Source organism: Taudactylus pleione, unplaced genomic scaffold, assembly GCF_031769625.1.
Source record: "Taudactylus pleione unplaced genomic scaffold, aTauple2 ptg000253l, whole genome shotgun sequence".
In the NCBI taxonomy this organism is placed as follows: Eukaryota; Metazoa; Chordata; class Amphibia; order Anura; family Myobatrachidae; genus Taudactylus; species Taudactylus pleione.
Window position 1 is genome coordinate 6,481,658 of NW_028284655.1, and position 20,639 is coordinate 6,502,296.

Genomic DNA, 20,639 nt, shown 5'->3' on the forward strand with positions numbered 1-20,639 from the left:
CTACTGATGTGCCCAGCTATAACGTGGCATCACAGCGTTATCTCTCACGCCACGCATGGCACGCCACACACCACGCCATGAGTCGCGCCACAAAGAAAGTTTAGTAGTGAAATAAGTCATTACGTGTAATACAACATTTTGCCCACCAGATGTCACTTTTCCTAAACTACATAGCGCATGCGTCTGATTTCATTACGTGTAGTCCTTTTAGTGTAGTCCTCGGTCCAGTAGGGCGTATCGGTCGGCATTGAGTAAGGACTGTTCTCACGTCATCTCTTTCCTCCTAGGTACTGTACAGTAGTCATGTCCGTGTCCAGCTCGGAACTCCAGGACATGCCAGCGCAGAAGAAAGAAGCGTGGGACAGTAGAGGACTACTGGGGTGGAAAGCTAAAGAAGTCCCCCCCCCTCTGTAAAGCATGTTACTGTAGGTTAAATAAAAATTGTCATTAATTTATACAATTGGTGTTTGTACTGTATGTAATTCAGTCTTTAAGTGCGCCTGAGACCCAACACGTGCATCTGTCATTAAAAAGGTACAAAAAGTCAATAACACACAGATGCAGGGGTGTATCGTCATATTGGCCAGGATTTCACTCACCAGGGGCGCGCCGGCCGATGGGGGTTGCCGCCCACAGTCATATACTGTACAGTATCCCTGTTGCCCATCACAGTGATTTCAAGCTGCCCGGCACTTACAGTAGAATACAGTACAGTAGACATACAGTACTGTATACACTGAGGGACGTTTTCAATTTAGGGGTGGTCTATTTACTTTTTTTAGCCGGTCTCGTCTTTTCACTCCAAGGGGTGTATTTACTGTACTAAGCAGTGTTAGGAGACAGAGTGAGAAGTGATAAAAAAGTGATAAGGTGTCAGTCAATCAGCTCCCAACTGTCATTTTTCAAACACCACCTGTGAGATGACAGTTGGGAGCACATTGGTTGGCACTTTTTCACCCATTGGAGCAAAAACACGTGATTAGCTAAAAAAAAGTTTACTCTTGTCGTGTATTTATTTAGTTAAAGCTTAGACAGATAAAATTTTAGATAAATAGCACCAACCAATCAGATCCTAACTGTCACTGTACAGGCTGTGTTTGAAAAATGACAGTTACTGTAGTACAGTAGCTAATTGGTTGGTGCTACTGTATTTACAGTTTCTCGAATTTTTTATCTCTCCAAGCTTTATTAAATCACCCCTTAAGAGTGGTGTGCAATTAATAAAAGTACTGAATGGGTGACTTACTGTACTGTATTTTCTTACCTTTTAGTTGTTACAGTATCAATAAATGTAAATACAGTATACTGTACTTTATCCACAGAACCAAGTAAAGACAGAAAACGTTGTACTGAATAAAACAAATTTTAATAAAAATCATAAATAAACAAAAATAAGGTGACCAAAAAATAAAAAAAAAGATCCACCAGGTGGTGGGCCATCTGCCGGTACAGGCCTAAAAAGAACATAATTTGTTCTGTGGAGAGAAAAAAAAGGGTACAGTATTACAACACTAATATACAATATTGTACAATCTTGACACTAACGTAAATACTGTACTCTACCTCGAGTCAGGCGTGGTCCCTGCCTCCCTTGGGGTCCCTGCCTCCCTGAGGGTCCATGACTGAAGACTGTATTGGAAAAAAATATATTCACATTAACAGTGCTGTATTTACCTTTATATGGTATGGTGCTACTGTAAATGGTTTGGCTACTGTAGCTCCTAACAAAGTACTGTACAGTACATAAACAAACAGAACAATACAATGGCTTCAGTACGGTACAATGCAGGAAAAGTACTATACAGTGTAAACATTGCTACACCAAAGGTGATTATACTGACTGAAGCTGGCAGACAGAGGGATACTTTTGGTGCGGTGCAGATACAGTACAGTAACCTCCCACAATTTAATGACTATTACTGTACAGTATCTGCAAAACATGTTTGCAAATGAATGATGACCCTGCACTGAACAAGTGCTTGTTCAGAGTAGGCTCATCACTTACTGTACTGACAAACAACTGCATGATTACAATGTCGTAATCATGCAGTGGTTGTCATACCGGTATCTTTAAGTGGATGGGCACCTTTAGAGTAATGTCCTTTATAAAAAAAAAATATATATATACAAAGTCTGTAAGGAGAAGAGGTTGGAGATGCGTCTTTGTAGTAAAGAAGAGAGAGAAAGAGACACTGTGAAAACAAAAAAAAGGAGAGAGAGACAGTACAGAAGAAGACAATATACTGTACAGTTGTGTAGGGTACAGTACTTACACGGCCTGTGAGGCCTGCTTGGCCCAGGTTCTGGCAACTGGCTGGTGGGGGGCTGTGGCCTTCCACGTTCCCGCACTGTGGGGAAAAAAAAATATTCCTGTTACACAAGTACAGAAACAATTAGTGTGTAAGGAGAAGAGGTTGGAGATGGGTCTTTGGAGTACAGGAGGAAGAGAGAGGCACTGTAAAAAGGAGGGCACAATGTACAGTACAGTAGTGCACGGTACTTACTCAGGGCGGAAGCCGCGTTCTAAATGTGGAAAATGGTGGTGGTGCCGCTGCCGTTGGTGGTGGTGTGACTGTGGAAAAAGAACAGTTTGCATCAAAACCATTTGGAAACAAATAAACTGTATAATGGTGCGTACACAATACACAATATGCTCCCTGAGTCGTTCACTTTATCGCCCAGTGTGTACGCACCATAAATCTTGAACAGAGCCTCCATAACAACAAAAACAAACACAGACAGAGGGAGGGGGGAAAGAAGGAGAGAGAGAGAGAGAGAGACTGACAAGGGTAAAAAAGGATAGTGATACAGTGCTGTAGAAAAGAATGTGGTGTACTGCACTTATGCGGCATGGAAACGCCACTGGAGGGTGGTGGTGCCGCCGCTGCCGCCATTGGTGGTGGTACCTCCACTGCCGCCATTGGTGGTGGTGGTACCTCCGCTGCCGCTGCCGCCATTGGTGGTGGTAGGACTGTGGAAAAAGAACAGTTTCCATCAAAACCATTTGGAAACAAATAAACTGTGTAATGGTGCGTAAACACTACACGATATGCTCCCTGAGTCGTCCACTTTATCGCCCAGTGTGTACGCACCATAAATCTTGAACAGAGCCTCCATAACAACAAAAACAAACACAGACAGAGGGATGGGGGAGAGTGAGAGAGAGAGAGAGAGAGAGAGACTGACAAGGGTAAAAAAGGATAGCGATACAGTGCTGTAGAAAAGAATGTGGTGTACTGCACTTACGCGGCATGTAAATGCCACTGGAGGGTGGTGGTGCCGCCGCTGCCACCATTGGTGGTGGTGGTGCCTCCACCTCCGCTGCCGCCGTTGGTGGTGGTGGTGCCTCCGCTGCCGCTGCCGCCGTTGGTGGTGGTAGGACTGTGGAAAAAGAACAGTTTCCATCAAAACCATGAAAAAGAGAGAGGGAGGGAGAGACAGAGAGGGAGAGAGAAAGAGAGAGGGAAAAAGAGAAAGGGAGGGGGGGAGGAGGGGGGGAGAGGGAGAGAGAAAGACAGAGAGAGGGAGAGAGACAGAAAAAGATACAGTACTCTACTTACGCATACAGAGGCCAGGGAGCTGTGGCTCCGGCTGCTCCTGTTTTAATTTTTTTACTGTGTGTTTAAGAAAAAACGATTATACGGTAGAAAAAATAACACCTCCATACTGTACATAACACCAATACAAACACACAAAAAAGAGAGTGATACAGTAGAAGACAATTTATAGTACTGTATACTGTAGTAGTGTAAGGTACAGTACTTACCCGGGCAAAAACCCTATTTTGGGTCAGTGGGGGACTGGCGCCGAGGCTTTCCTTGTTGCAGAACTGTGGTGGGAAAAAAAAGAATGTTCCTGTTATACAAGTACAGTAGAGAAAGAATTACAGTAGGGCCTGATTCAGATCCGCGCGCAACCGGGTCGATTGTCCGGCAGTGCGCACGCGAGCACCGGAGCAAGTGAGATGGGTCTTTGTAGTACGGGAGGGAGAGAGAGACACTGTGAACGTAAAAAAAAGGAGTGAGATACAGTAGAAGACAATGTACAGTAGTGGACGGTACAGTACTTACACAAAATTGATTGCCTCCTTTTCCAGTCATCCCTGGGAGGCTGGTGCCCTTCTGTGCCTTGCACTGTGGGTAAAAAAAATTTGTCATTTTGCATGAAAACAATATGGAAAAATGTCGCACACGCATCCTTGGTGATTTACTGCATACAGTACACACTAGATGATATGAACAACACTGTATAATGTACTGTACTATATCATTGAACAATATTGTTAGCGTTCATCCAAATCGTCTAGTGTGTATGCACCTAAAGACAGGTCACCGAAACATACTGTACAGTACTGGAAAATAAGAAAAACACAAGGAGAGAAATAATTAGTGTGTATTGAGAAGAGGTTGGAGATGCATGGAGAGATAGAGAGAGACAGTAAGTATATAGTGGTAGAACAATGTAATGTACAGTACACTACTGTACTTACAGATCGGGGCAGGGCTGCTGCCTGCCTCCACGATAAAGCAGTCATCTGTGTGTCAAAGAAAAACAAATGTTGACAAGTCAAAAAATTTATGAAAACACACGACAGAGAAAAAAAAGAGAGAAAGGGAGGGAGAGAGAGAGGGAGAGACAGAGGGAGAGGGAGAGGGAGGGAGAGAAAGAAAGAGAGGGAGGGAGAGAAAAAAAAGAGAGGGAGAGAGAAAGAGAGAAAAAAAAAGAGAGAGAGAGAAACAAAGGAGAGGGAGAGAGAGAGAGAAAGAGAAAGATAGAGGGGGAGAGAGGGATAAAGAAAGAGAGAAAGGGAGAGACAGAGGGAGAGGGAGGGAGAGAAAGAAAGACAGGGAGGGAGAGAAAGAAAGAGGAGAAAGAAAGAGAGGGAGAAAGAGAGAGAGAAAGAGAGAGAAAAAGAGAGAGAGAGAGAGAGAGAAACAAAGGAGAGGGAGTAACAGAGAGAGAGAAAGAGAAAGATAGATGGAGAGAGAGGGATAGAGAAATAGAGAAAGAGAAAGAATGGGAGAGAGAAAAAGAGAGAGACAAAAAGAGAGAAAGAGACAGAGAAAGAAAAAGAGAGAGAGAAAAAGAGAAAGAAAGACAGATATAAAGAGAGAGAGAGGGGGGAGAGTGAAGGAGAGAAAGAAAGAGGTAGAGAGAAAGAGAGATAGAGGGGGAGAGAGAAAGAAAGAGAGAGAGGGAGAGAGAAAGAGACAGAGAAAGAAAAAGCAAGAGAGAGAAAGAGAAAAAGAGAGAGAGAACAATGTACTGTAGTGTACAGTACTGTACTTACGCAGACTCTCGCTGGGGCCAGCTGGGGGTATGGTCTCTGTAACTGTGGGAAAAAACATGTAAAGAGAGAGAAAGAGAGAGAGAGAGAGAGAAAAAGAGAGAGAGAAAGAGGGAGGGAGAGAAAGAGGGGGAAAGAGAAAGAAAGAGAGAGAGGGAGAAAGAGAGAGAGACTAGGGAAATAAAGCAGAGATTTACAGTACTGTACTTACATGGTATTACATTATTAATACAAAATGTCCTACAGTGTAAAACTGTATACAGTACTTACTTGGCTGGGGAGGGGAGTCTGGGACCTCCTCTTGCCCTGGGGAGGGCTGAGGCACTTCAATGTCTTCAACTAAAATACACAATGACAGAAACAATTATTGTGTAAGGAGAAGGCGTTGGAGATGTTTTAAGAGAGAGAGAGAGAAACAGAGGGAGACAGGGACAGAAAGAGAGAGAGAGAGAAAAAGAAAGAGAAAAACAGGGAAAGAGAGCGAAAAAGAGAGAGAGAGAGGAAAATTAAAGAGAGAGAAATATAAAGAGAAAGAAAGAGGGAGAGAAAGAGAGAGAGAGAGAAAAACAGAGAGAGAGATAAAGAGAGAGAGAGAGATACAGTACTGTAGAAAAAAACGTGGTGTAGTGTACTTACGCGGCCAGATGAGGCCACTGGGCCCGGGAATGTAGGCTTCCGTTGCTGATACTGTTGAAAAAAAATAATGTTACTATTACACTAGTACAGAAAAGAGAGACACTGAGAAAGAGAGAGAGGGATAAAGAGAGAGAGAGAGAAAGAGATACCGTAGGTAGAGAGACACTGACAAGGGAAGAAAAGGAGAGATATACAGTGCTGTAGAAAACAATGTGGTGTACTGTACTTACAGAGCATGGGGCTTCATGCAGCCTCCTCATCAATGACGAGTCTGTCTGTGTGTACAGTATAAGAAAAAAAATATTATACAAAAAATCAAAAAGGCAGTAGCATTACACTATTGTGTCCATACTGTAACTGTTGTAATCATTACCACTGTCATTTGAGGAGGCTGCAGAAGGTGCTGGTGGTCGTGGAGGTAGGACTGTGGAAAAATAACACTGTACTGTCAGTTTCCCTCAAAACCATTTTTAAACAAATAAACTGTACAAATTTTGACCAGAGTCTCCATAACACCAAAAACAAACACACAAATGAGAGAGAGAGAGAGAGAGAGAGAGAGAGAGAGAACAGTGTAGAGTAGTGTGTACTGTACTTACTCCGAAAATTCAGCCCACTGGGCCCGGCTGCTGCCGGTGGTGGTGGTGGTGGTGGCGGCGGTGGTGGCGCTGCCGGGGCAGGGGGGGCTTCTCGCCCTGTGGGGAAAAATACATGTCGTCATTAAGGAGAATTTGAAAACAAGAGTTCAGACCTCTATTCCAAATTGGAAAGGGATTACGGTACAGTACTGTAGATGGCCTTAGGGAATTAGCTATTGATTAAAATACAAACCAATACAGTACACTGTAGTAGAAAAACTACTGTAGTCTGTGAAGCTGGCATTGGGCCCAACATAAAAGAGTATGGTACTGTACTGTACTGTATATAAAAAAATATACAGTCCAGTAAAGTACTGTATGAGCAAGTGGTGCAACGTCACACATAGGCTATGTGGGTGGCACTGTCGCCACCCCACGAGCTGTACAAGATGGCACATGCGCATGACACTGGAGCCCGAACCCAGCGGAGGACCCCGCTGAGGACTTTGCGAGACCTCGCCGGAGGGGTAAGTACGGTATTAATAAATACAGTACCAGTGGAATTTTCGTTTGTATCACAGTGATACCAAACGAAAATTCCCCCTGGTATTTGCCTTCATTTGTAAATGGAGCACAGAGTGAGAAGTGATAAGATACCAGCCAATAAGCTCCCAAATTTCATTTTTCAAACACAGCCTGTGAGATGACAGTTGGGAGCTGATTGGAGACCCCTGAATCTGTCCATGACGTACAGTAATAATGTCAGACAAAGGGGGCAGGCCCAGCACAGAAAAATAGTGTGTACAGTACTGTAGGTTAACATAGATTTGGTCGACAGACATTAGAATGGTGGATCAAGCAACTTGCCTTTTGTTACTAATTTATTAATCAAACAAGCCATGTCGACCAATAGTGTGTAACCCTTTAGTCCATGTACAGTACTGTAGATTTAATCAGCCTGTCAATCAAATGTCTGCCAGTCATGTCAGTATGTGTTAACAACTGTCAGTCATCGTCAGATACTGTAGTATCCAACACCCTACAGTGCAGTGTACAGTAATGTAGAGTATGTCAGAGTCGTGCATTGTACTGTATTCGTTATTGTACAGTATACTGTATTTCATGTGATTATACAGCAATGCTGTACTTATTTCGAATTATTCGCCTCCGAATTCGCTCTAGGCGAGGCCTGTCCCTCCTCAGCAGGTCCGACCACCTGTGCTGGAGTGAGCGTACTTTTCGCCGTACGCCATATAGGCGATAGATTTCTCTGCTCGTGCTTCTATAGGCGAGCTCTTTCTCTTGGTTTGTGGGGAACGCTTGGTCCCACCACTTCACCAAGACAAAGAGCTCGCCGGACGAGTAGCGTCTTGCCCTCATAGAAGGCATTTTCACTAGCCAGTGACGCACGTGGTACATCGCACGCCGTACATCGCACGACGCACGTCGACACTAATTCACTCGTTACGGCAGGCGTCTGTGGTGCACTGTAATGTAGTCATAACCGTAGTGGCAAAGTAGTGTGGGCATCACGGGATTGAAAAGTTTCTAAAGTCATGAAATCACTATCACTACATTGTCACAAGTTTGTGGTGTAATGCTATACACAGCACCGTCAGCCCTGTCTCTCATTCTAGACAGTAGATTCACTAGCAGTTTCTGCAGTTATGAAATCACTATTCTGTGGCACACTAGTTGTCCTAGCAGACGGGGGATGGTGTCCTTAGCAATGGTCACAATCCGTAGCATTTTTCAGGACACTAGGGCAGAGCTCACTGCTTACAGTAAATGGATTAACAAAGCTTCCTTTATTATGGTAAGGTGAGGCTCTTGCTTGCTTTGGGGGAAGGGACCTGATGCGCACTGTGTATGACTCTCGGCCCCACTGGGCATGCGCCAAAAATCCCATCGCAACCCTCCTACTGGGCATGCGCCCGCCAGAGATGGAAATTCAACAGCATACAGTACTGTACCGACTGCAGTAATACAGAAAACTGCGCATGCTCAGTGATAGCATAGCGCTACATGGCGTATGGCTTGGCGCCACAGATCCCATTGTACCCCCCTCCATTTCTAATCCATCGCAGATGGCTGACAGCCACCATAGCGCCAAACGTGTAATAAAGAGAGCTCTCTCTCATACAGATCCCACTACTACCGTACTTAGTGTGCATGGTCGGAGCAGCATCACCAATGTCATAAGTTTGCTGTGCAACGCTATTTTGCGCTTCAAACGCACTGTCAGCTTTGAACACAGAGCGCTCTCTCACAGTCGGAAACTACTCTCAGACACAGTCCAAGGGACATAGCCATGGTGCATAAGGCTGATACCGCATCTACGCTGTCGCATGTTTGCATTTTGCTTTTTGGGCGCACAGTTTGTGATACAGAGCCCTGTCTCTCATTCTAGACAGTAGATTCACTAACAGTTTCTGCAGTTATAAAATCACTATTCTGTGGTGCAAAATTCAACGGCATCGTCAGTTTTTAATATTCAGTACAGGCACATTCATAGCGGCACACTAGTTGTCCTAGCAGACGGGGGATGGTGTCCTTAGCAATGGTCACAATTCGTAGCACTTTTCAGGACACTAGGGCAGAGCTGACTGCTTACAGTAAATGGATTAACAAAGCTTCCTTTATTATGGTAAGGTGAGGCTCTTGCTTGCTTTGGGGGAAGGGACCTGATGCGCACTGTGTATGACTCTCGTCCCCACTGGGCATGCGCCAAAAATCCCATCGCAACCCTCCTACTGGGCATGCGCCCGCCAGAGATGGAAATTCAACAGCATACAGTACTGTACCGACTGCAGTAATACAGAAAACTGCGCATGCTCAGTGATAGCATAGCGCTACATGGCGTATGGCTTGGCGCCACAGATCCCATTGTACCCCCCTCCATTTCTAATCCATCGCAGATGGCTGACAGCCACCATAGCGCCAAACGTGTAATAAAGAGAGCTCTCTCTCATACAGATCCCACTACTACCGTACTTAGTGTGCATGGTCGGAGCAGCATCACCAATGTCATAAGTTTGCTGTGCAACGCTATTTTGCGCTTCAAACGCACTGTCAGCTTTGAACACAGAGCGCTCTCTCACAGTCGGAAACTACTCTCAGACACAGTCCAAGGGACATAGCCATGGTGCATAAGGCTGATACCGCATCTACGCTGTCGCATGTTTGCATTTTGCTTTTTGGGCGCACAGTTTGTGATACAGAGCCCTGTCTCTCATTCTAGACAGTAGATTCACTAACAGTTTCTGCAGTTATAAAATCACTATTCTGTGGTGCAAAATTCAACGGCATCGTCAGTTTTTAATATTCAGTACAGGCACATTCATAGCGGCACACTAGTTGTCCTAGCAGACGGGGGATGGTGTCCTTAGCAATGGTCACAATTCGTAGCACTTTTCAGGACACTAGGGCAGAGCTGACTGCTTACAGTAAATGGATTAACAAAGCTTCCTTTATTATGGTAAGGTGAGGCTCTTGCTTGCTTTGGGGGAAGGGACCTGATGCGCACTGTGTATGACTCTCGTCCCCACTGGACATGCGCCAGAAATCCCATCGCAACCCTCCTACTGGGCATGCGCCCGCCAGAGATGGAAATTCAACAGCATACAGTACTGTACCGGCTGCAGTAATACAGCCAACTGCGCATGCTCTGTGATGGCATAGCGCTACATGGCGTATGGTTTGGCGCCACAGATCCCATTGTACCCCCCTCCATTTCTAATCCATCGCAGATGGCTGACAGCCACCATAGCGCCAAACGTGTAATACAGAGAGCTCTCTCTCATACAGATCCCACTACTACCGTACTTAGTGTGCATTCTGTACAAGGCATTCAGTACAAATTACAACAGTGGAGCACTCGCCACCCAGCAGTTAAGCACTGTATTACATGCAATTACAAAAGTGGAGCACTCGCCACCCAGCGGTTAAGCACTGAATTACATGCCGTAGCATATCCTTCGTTGAAGAATACCACAGTATTCCACAAGTCCATGGCGCGACTCAGAGGCCTGCACGCCACGCCACAAGTCCATGGCGCGACTCACGCCACGCCATGAGCAACAAAATAGCTGGGCAGATCTGTACTTATTCAAATCAATACATTTTGCTCCTTTGCCAACTTTACCAGCCTAATTCGTGCCCAAAACCTTGTTGGGCCAGGCAAAATATAAGTGGTTCATATGTAAGTGACCCTTCCATGTTGGTTGGAGGGGTTAAATTTGTGGCCCAAGGCTATTTAACCCTTTTAACTTTACAGTTACTTATTCAAAGTTGTATAATTTGGTGCCTGTGCCAACTTCGCCAACTTATTTCATGCCCAAAACTTTGTTGGGAAAGGCAATATACAAATGGTTCTTATGTAAGTGACCCCCTCTATAGGTTGCAAAAGCCAAATTTGTTGCCCAAGGTTATTTAACCCTTGCTACACTACAGCTACTTATTCAAATGAATACAATTTGTACCAGTGTCTACTTTGCCAGCCTATTTTATGGCCAAAACCTTTTTGGGCCAGGCAAAATAATAGTTGAACATATGTAAGTGACCCTTCTCTGTTTGTTTCAAGTGTAAATTGTGGCCCAATGCTATTTAACCCTTGCAAAACTAGAGCTACTTATTAAAATCAATAAATTTTGCACCTTTGCTACTTTGCCAGCCAAATTTGTGCCCAAAACCATGTTGGGCCAGGCAAAATATAAATGGGTCATATGTAAGTGACCACCCTCTGTTGGTTGCAAGTGTCAAATTTGAGGCCCAAGGCTACTGAAGTCTTGCAAAACTACAGCTATTTATTCAAATCAATACAATCTGCAGCTGTGCCCACTTTGCCAGCCTATTTCATACCCAAAACCTTTTTTTGGCCAGGCAAAACACAAGTGGTTCATATGTAAGTGACCCCCCTCTGTTGGTTGCAAATGTCAAATTTGTGGCACAAGGCTATTTAACCCTTGCAACACTACATGTGCATATTCAGATTAATACAATTTGTACTTTTGCCCATTTTGCCAGCCTATATCATGCCCAAATACTTGTTGGGCCATGCAAAATATAAGTGGGTCATATGTAAGTGACCCCCCTCTTTTGGTTGGAAGTCTCAAATTTGTGGCTCAAGGCTATTTAACTCTTGCAAAACTAAAGCTACTTATTCAAATCAATACATTTTGCTCCTTTGCCCACTTTGCCAGCCTAATTCATGCCCAAAACCTTGTTGGGAAAGGCAATATACAAATGGTTCTTATGTAAGTGGGGTCACCTCTATAGGGTGCAAAGGTCACATTTGTGGCCCAAGGTTATTCAACCCTTACTACACTACAGCTACTTATTCAAATGAATACAATTTGTACAAGTGTCCACTTTGCCAGCCTATTTTATGCCCAAAACCTTGTTGGGTCATGCAATTTTCAAGTGGCTCGTATGTAAGTGACCCTTCTATGTTGGTTGGAGGTATCAAATGTGTAGCCCAAGGCTAATTAACCCTTTTAAGTTTACAGCTACTTATTCAAAATAGTATAATTTGGTGCCTGTGCCAACTTCGCCAACTTATTTCATGCCCAAAACTTTGTTGGGAAAGGCAATATACAATTGGTTCTTATGTAAGTGACCCCCTCTATAGGTTGCAAAGGCCAAATTTGTTGCCCAAGGTTATTTAACCCTTGCTACACTACAGCTACTTATTCAAATGAATACAATTTGTACCAGTGTCCACTTTGCCAGCCTATTTTATGCCCAAAACCTTTTTGGGCCAGGCAAAATAATAGTTGATCAAATGTAAGTGACTCATCTTTGTTTGTTTCACGTGTAAATTGTGGCCCAATGCTATTTAACCCTTGCAAACTAAAACTACTTATTCAAATCAATACATTTTGCTCCTTTGCCCACTTTGCCAGCATACCTCATGCCCAAAACCTTGTTGGGCCAGGCAAAATATTATTGGGTCATATATAAGTGACCCCCCTCTATAGGTTGCAAATGTCAAATTTGTTGCCCAAGGCTATTTAACCCTTGCACAACTACAGCTACTTATTCAAATATAAAAAATGTCCCTGTGCCCACTTTAATGCCCTATTTCATGCCCAAAACCTTTGAAGACCCCTCTGTGTGAGTTCCAAGTGTCACATTCAATGCCCAAGGCTACTTACCCTTACTACAGCTACTTATTGAAATGTATTAATTGGTGCCTATGCCCACTTTAATTCCCAAAACTTTGTTGTGCAAGGCCAATTGCAAGTGGGTCATATGTAAATGACCCCACTCTGTGAGTTCGAAGTGTCATATTTGTTGCTAAAGGCTATTTAACCCTCGCACAACTACAGCTACTTATTCAAATGTAAATTGATGCCTATGCCCACTTTAATGCCCTATTTTATTCCCAAAACTTTGTTGGGCAAGGCCAATTACACATGGGTCATATGTAAGTTAACCCGCTCTGTGGATTCCAAGTGTCAAATTTGTTGTCTAAAGCTATTTAACCCTTGCACAACTACAGCTACTTATTTAAATATATAAAAATCTGGTGTTTGTGCCTAAATTACCACCATATTTCATGCCCAAAACCTTGTTGGGCAAGAAAAATTGCATGTGGGTTATATATTAGTTAACCCCCTCTGTGGATTCCAAGTTTAACAATTGTTGCCCAAGGCTATTTAACCCTTGCACAACTACATCTACTTATTCAAATATAGAAAATCTGGTTCCTCTGCCCACTTTACCACCCAATTTCATACCCAAAACCTTGTTGGGCTAGGCCAATTGCAAGTGGATAATATGTAAATAACCCCACTGTGTGAGTTCCAAGTGTAAAATTCAATGCCCAAGGCTAATTACCCTTGCACAATTACAGCTACTTATTCAAATGTATTAAATGGTGCCTATGCCCACTTTAATGCCCTATTTTATGCCCAAAACTTTGTTGGGCAAGGCCAATTACAAATGGGTCATATGTAAGTTAACCCCCTCTGTGGATTCATATTTTGTTTATTCAATAAGCTTATTGATTCTCTTTGATAAAAAAATGTTTTAATATAAAATGTTCTGAATAAGAAGCAGGAAAGTGAAGAAGAAGCTGGAGCACGAATAAGAAGCTAACTGCAGCCTCGTCCAGATAACGCTACAGTAAAAGCAAACAAAAATTAGCAGTGTTCTCAGCTCTCCTGGGAAGATATGGGTGGCTCTGAAAAGAGCCTTTGTGGTGATAACAAGGAGCGAGGCTACAACAGCTCTTCCATTACTTCTTTGCCGCAGCTTTCTTAGGCTTAGCTGCCTTCTTGGCCGGGCTTTTTGCGGCTTTGGGCTTCGCTGCTTTCTTGGCCGAACTCTTGGCAGCTTTGGGTTTTGCTGCCTTCTTGGCCGGACTCTTGGCCGCCTTCTTAGGCTTCACGGCTTTCGGCTTCTTTGGGCTTTTGGCAGCAGCCGCCTTTGATGGTTTCTTGACCTTCTTCGGGCTCTTGGCTGCACTTGGAGCTTTCTTGGGCTTCTTCGGGGATTTGGCCACTTTTTTTGCCGCAAGTTTCTTGGGCTTCAGAGACTTCTGAGCGGCTTTCGTGCTTTCCAGCTGCTTCTTGTTGAGTTTGAAGGAGCCGGAAGCGCCGGTGCCTTTCACCTGGGTGAGGGTTCCTTTGGTCACCAGACTCTTCACACCCAGTTTGACGCGGCTGTTATTCTTCTCCACATCATAGCCTCCGGCAGCCAGAGCCTTCTTCAGGGCGGCAAGTGAAACACCACTGCGCTCTTTGGAGGCGGCCACGGCTTTTACGATGAGCTCGGAGACGCTGGGACCAGAAGATTTGGGGCTTTTCTTGACACCTCCTGCAGCTTTCTTCGGCTGCCGCTTCTTTTTGGCTGCGCTCTCTGATGGCGGGACAGCGGCGGCGGCTGGTGCAGTTTCTGCCATTGTAGACTACGACACAACGTAAGAAATATTAATACATTACCTACTGCTGCTGATGTCACTTATATACACTGTCGGCTGTGCTGTGATTGGCTGCTGAGCGTTGCGTGTATTGTGCTCCCATTGGCTGAATAAACAGCTGTGTAAATCCTTCCCTGTCTGTGTGTATGGCACAATCTGCCCTCAGCTTGTGTTTCCCTAGCGCAGAAAAAGAGTATTTTATACGGAACGAGAAGAACATAGAGCTGGCTCTCTGACCCTCACTCGTACGCCAAGATCTTTCCTTACCCTTTATGGCCAATGATGGCTTAGGCGCTGCGAAGGAGACCAGAAATAGTCATCGGCAGCTCACCCACACCAAGCTACATCTGCCAGGCATGTAACACATCTCTCTCTTTCGTGAGGCTAAAATGTCCCATCGTGGTTTTTTTTCTCTCCTCCTGACCCTGGAGATAATGAAGGTGCTCTGCGGCACAACCTGTGCAGAGCAGGCCACCCACTGAATCACATAAAGGTGATGTGTGGACTCTTGTACTCCCGGGGAGATAGCACAGACAGGCTGCCTCACAAGGTAATTGAAGTCTTGTCTAAGAACTGTAGTTATGTAAGTTACAGAGGTAAAGATACATAGCACAGTCAGTTAAAAGGTTAATCCTGCCTGGCATTCCCCTGGTTAGGAAGAATACTGGTGGCATTTCCCCAAAATGTTCTTATAGTGATCCATGTGGATGGTCATTTATGTGTATTTAATAAGACAGATGTGACTGTAAAAAGGATGATAGTGACATCATGGTCCCATTAATGTAAGATTTTAAAAGGAGTAAATGTGAGCAATAGGTAGAGGCATTGGAATATAGGGTAGACTAGGGAATGAAGGGAGATAGACTGAAGAATAGTGGAACCAGAGGAGTAAATGAGACAACACTATAAGGGGAGACAGTATGAATAGTGATAAAAAATAGAGAGAGACAGTAGTAATAAGGGGATAAATAGGATGACCGCTAGGATATGGTCTGGTCGGTAGTCAGAAGTGGGACAGGGAAAAATAAGGGAAGTATAGAGGTGATGGGGTAAAGGGCGTAACAGAGGAAAAATAAATGGAGATGGGAGGATCCTATGAAAAATAAAGGGAGACCTGATGGAACAGAGGGAAGAATAGAGAGCCAATCGTGTGAGATTTTGAGCTATCATTAAGATGGTTCTAGCTCGACTTAGGTATAGGGCACCCAGCAGAGGCATTTGTGCACCTGATGGATGGAAGAGATGAGATCCTGGACAATTGAGTCTTACTGGCTCATTCTCTGCTAAGACTGGCTCCAGAATTCAGAGAGTGGGTGACCGGAAGCAAACCATCCTCCCTAACTTACCCCTAGCAACTCCTGTGTAAGACAATCCACCTGTAATGTACCTTTGTGTCCATTCAATCAATTTTGTATTGGTAAAAAAGAAATTAGGAATTGGGTACTTCGATTATTTTGGTTCAGTCTGACTTCATATTTTCAAATTGCCGCTGTCAGATTGCAAATGAGGAATATTCCCTCACGTGCATTACATGAATCTGTGGGTCACTGGGGTCATGCTTGGCAACTTTTCTGCCATTCATGCAGTGTGACCCTGATCCTTGCTGGGTTCTACAGACCCTGAACCTTTGAGCTAGCTCGCTGGTTCGGCTTGTAACTGCAGAGTTTTGGACGTCAATTGATGATGGCACATCTCCGCCTGTGCAGAGGATCTGGGACAGAGGAGTCTGTCTGACCACAACGAGGTTGGGTAGGAGTCTGTCTGACCACAATGAGGCTGGGTAGGAGCATAGAAATGGAAGGGTGTGGGGGAGGAGGGGGGAGGTTGTAGAAAGGGCGGCTTTAACTGTGACAGGGAGATCTGATCATTTCTTTTGATGTGAGAGGGCCGGGGTGATAATTATTAATGCTATGTATTGTTCTACTGAGTACTAACTGAATGGGTAGTAAAGTGAAAACATCATAAAGAGTTACATAAAGCATTGTATGTTCATTTGGTCGCATGTTTATATGTTATATGATCTGTTGTATAACCATTTATCTTGTTTCCATTTTTCTCATATCATATAAAATTGCATTCCCTATTACTGCTTATATCTCAGTAATTGCATGTTTAAGAGTCATGGACAGTAGAACAAGTCAACAAGAACAATTGAAATAAATATATATATATATATATATATATATATATATAATTGAATGTGCAGAAATAAAAAAATCAGGGATTAAAATAGAAGAATAATAAGTAATTATCTGAATGTACTGAACCTTTAGTACTGTGTCTGAATTGTATTTCCATCGAGTACAGTATATTATGAGCCCCTACATGTAGTTTCTCAAATTTATGAGGTTTAGCTTGTGGTCTAATTTGGCACAGATTGTATCTACTATTGTTTCATAGAATTGTAACAATAGTAACTGTTTCTCATTAGTATCATATTGTATCTACTGCATGCAGAAGTTCTGATCATACTCCATTGAAAGGAGCAGGATGTGACGCATTGGTGAACGCCTCCCTCACAGCCCAGAGGTTTCCTACTAGGTCCGCTCGCACTGTATAAGAGGAGGACTTCACAGTAGTGAGGGCATTAGAGGTATTTTTTTTTGTTGTTCTTCGTGAAAGCAGAAAGAAACATGTCTGGCAGAGGCAAAGGTGGAAAGGGGCTCGGTAAAGGAGGCGCCAAGCGGCACAGGAAGGTTCTTCGAGATAACATCCAGGGCATCACTAAGCCCGCCATCCGTCGCCTGGCCCGGAGAGGGGGTGTGAAGCGCATCTCAGGTCTCATCTACGAAGAGACTCGTGGCGTGCTAAAGGTTTTTCTGGAGAACGTTATCCGGGATGCCGTCACCTACACCGAGCACGCCAAGAGGAAAACGGTCACTGCAATGGATGTGGTGTACGCTCTGAAGCGCCAGGGCCGCACTCTCTATGGATTCGGAGGCTAAGCACCGATGCGCATCTAATTCCATTAAACCACACAAAGGTCCTTTTCAGGGCCGCCCATCTTTTCTATCAGAGAGCTGGAATAACGTTGCTGTATACACTCTGCATTATAGTCCTAGCAAGCTCGTCACAGTATGCACCGGCTCCGGACTCCTAATACTTCTCATGGTTGCACCTTCTATTTAGATCCGTGCAAGTAGGAAGTATCGAGTGCAAGGTCATAGTTGAAATCCGTGCCCACGCTGGCTGATGCCGTGTTACATAATACATATGATAAAGCTGCAGTTTAGGCTAGTGTCAGGGGAATTCGCCAAACACTGCGTAAAGGAATAATTCTATGGATAATGTGTGTTTTAAAATCTCACTTACCTTATAAATGCGTCAAAACTGCAATGAAATTGGCTGTGCAACCCACAATAAAACCTGGAAAAAAAACGTTTCATGTGTAGGGGTGATTTATATACTTTGTATTATTCTACTGGATAATAACTCTGTAATTGCATGTTCGGAAGCCAATCCGCCTGAGCTGTAACGCTGTGGTCATTTCCTTGGGGGGGGCAGATCCGTACCCATCAGTTGTTAGGAGGAACTTTAATATATCCCAGAAGAAATGAGAGCATCATTTATGCTGCTGAAGTTGTGATATGGAGGTGTCCCTTTTGTCTATTCAATCGAGTTGGACTTTAGAAAGAGGGATTTGGTTACTTCGATCATTTCGGCCTGACTTCTTCCCTAGGCGCTCAAGAATCACATGGCTCATATTGCCACTGTCAGAGTGCAAATGAGGAACATTCCCGTCATTGGTGCATGTATAGGAACTGCGGGTGACCACTACTCACTGGGGTCATGCTGGGCAAACTTTTTGTCACCACAGTAAGTCATGCAGTGGCCCTGATCCTTGCTAGGTTCTATAGACACTGAATCTTTGAGCTGGCTCTCGGGTGTTGCCAGTATATACAAATATAGGTCGATTGCACGTCAGTTGATGATGTCGCAAATTCGCTGGTGCCGAGGATCTAGAAATGATGAGCCTGTCTGACCACAATGGAGAATTGTACTTTCTTTTGGCCGCATGTTTCTATTGTATATGTTATGTAAATTATTATTGTTGCTTGTTTCATATTTCTCATATTATACAGTGCATTGCCTTTTACTCCATTTATTTTATAGCATTAAGGTACATGTGTGTGGGGAAATAGAGGAACGGGTCTGACAATATAGCCCATTACAATTTTATTGATGGGTATCATACATATAAAATATATTACACGCGGCCCTCGACAGTTTACTAAAGTGTGGTTACCCGACGGCCGCCACCCCCAGAAATGATTGTCCACCCATGCTCAATGCTCGCCAGTGATGGCAGCACATGCAAGGGGTCCTATTGGGAAGCCGGTGTCCCCTAAATATACCACCTATTCGTATTTAATTAGTAAGCACCAAATACCATATGCACCGGTATGGATTATTAATTTATTATATTATCCACCCTTATTACTAATTATATCTCACTAATAACTACGTAATTGCATGTTCAGGAGTCATGAGAGTGGAAAAGGAACAAGCAAAATATAAATAAGATGATTGAATGTGCAGAACGAAAATACAAATCTGGAATTAATCTAGAACAATAAAAGTGACTGTTTTATATACTGTGCCTTTAGTATAGATTCTGATTTTTATTTCAACTGAGTACAGTATATTGTGAGCCCCTTTGTACTACCCAGTGCCGTAACTAGGGTAGTGCGACTTGTGCCATGGCATAGAGTAGGGGGCGCTGTTTGGGCCTGTTCTACCACTTTATTATCATTCTTACTTGTAGCATAATGCTCTCTCTGGCACAGGGCACTGAAAAGTCTAGTTACGGCTCTGATACTACCCAAATGTAGCCCTGTATTTCTTCATGTAGTATCTCCGATTTCTGAGGTTTAAATTGTGGTCTAAGGCTCAAATTGAATCCACTAATGTTTCATAGAATGGAGACAATTGTAAAATAATATTTACTGTTTCCCATTAGTATCACATTGTGTCCAAAGCATGCTGACGTTCTGATTATACTCTGGTCTAATATTGCTCACAATAGGACAACTGATGCCTACCATATAAATGTATTCTTAATGCTTTAATAATAAAATGATTATCATGTTATTGTGAATGTTGCATCATTTGCTCATATATTGATCTATGCTGTTTATACCGCGATTATATTCTATGATCTCCCGGACAGTAGTGAGTGTAGCTTAAAGAAATCATCTTGTTTAAACACAAAACTTTCCCGTCCTTGGCAGCTATTCAGTACTCTACAGGATTTTATTACGTTATCTCTACACCCGACACTAGTCCTATATTGTAGTGATACAATATCACCATCCGTATGTAGGGAGCCACTCATTGTTTTTTCTCGCTGGAATACAAGAAAATAATTTCTGGTTAAATTACAACGACTGGAATTTGAATTACAAAAAAGAAAAAGCTATTTATTGTAACTCGTGTCATACCCGCGCTGGCCTGTTATATTATATACTTTACGTAACTAATAACGGTAGAAACCAAAATTCTTGGCGGGCTATTTGAAAGTATCAACGGCTTTGTGTCAGCCAATCAGGAAGATGGGCGCCTTTAATTCATCAAATCACAACGCAGCACTGCGCATAAATAGAGTTGTTGCCGGCTGTTCTTCACTCATTCCTTCTAATTTCCTACATAACTGTATTGTATATAGCAGGATGGCCAGGACCAAGCAGACTGCTCGCAAATCTACTGGTGGTAAAGCTCCTCGCAAGCAGCTGGCAACCAAAGCCGCCCGGAAGAGCGCCCCAGCTACCGGCGGCGTGAAGAAGCCTCACCGCTACCGACCAGGGACTGTTGCCCTCCGAGAGATCCGACGCTATCAGAAATCCACCGAGCTGCTGATCCGCAAGCTGCCCTTCCAGCGCCTTGTGAGGGAGATCGCCCAGGACTTTAAGACCGACCTGCGTTTCCAGAGCTCTGCCGTCATGGCCCTACAGGAGGCCAGCGAGGCTTATCTGGTCGGACTTTTCGAGGACACCAACCTGTGCGCCATCCACGCCAAGAGGGTGACCATCATGCCCAAAGACATCCAGCTGGCCCGCAGGATCCGAGGGGAGAGGGCATAGATGATACTCGGCACTCCTATACACGCAACACAAAGGCTCTTTTCAGAGCCACCACATCTTTCTAAATGAGCTGAAGCATAAACTACACCTCAATTCAAGTGGAAGACCGTTGTTAAAATCTCAGCTCCGTTTCA

At 43.9% G+C, this 20,639-nt stretch overlaps 3 protein-coding genes across 3 annotated transcripts; 2 read left to right on the forward strand and 1 right to left on the reverse strand.

Annotated features, from left to right (window-relative positions):
- Positions 1 to 13,513: 13,513 nt before the first annotated feature.
- On the reverse strand, positions 13,514 to 14,424 carry LOC148515209 (histone H1.01-like). Its single transcript, XM_088480507.1, has one exon. It carries the CDS (start codon positions 14,405 to 14,407, stop codon positions 13,742 to 13,744), a length of 666 nt encoding a protein of 221 aa, XP_088336633.1. The 5' UTR covers positions 14,408 to 14,424; the 3' UTR covers positions 13,514 to 13,741.
- Positions 14,425 to 17,058: 2,634 nt separating this feature from the next.
- On the forward strand, positions 17,059 to 17,370 carry LOC148515210 (histone H4). Its single transcript, XM_088480423.1, has one exon. It carries the CDS (start codon positions 17,059 to 17,061, stop codon positions 17,368 to 17,370), a length of 312 nt encoding a protein of 103 aa, XP_088336549.1.
- Positions 17,371 to 20,068: 2,698 nt separating this feature from the next.
- LOC148515211 (histone H3) lies at positions 20,069 to 20,559 on the forward strand. Its single transcript, XM_088480508.1, has one exon. The coding sequence runs from the start codon at positions 20,095 to 20,097 to the stop codon at positions 20,503 to 20,505; it is 411 nt and encodes a 136-aa protein (XP_088336634.1). The 5' UTR covers positions 20,069 to 20,094; the 3' UTR covers positions 20,506 to 20,559.
- Positions 20,560 to 20,639: the final 80 nt, after the last annotated feature.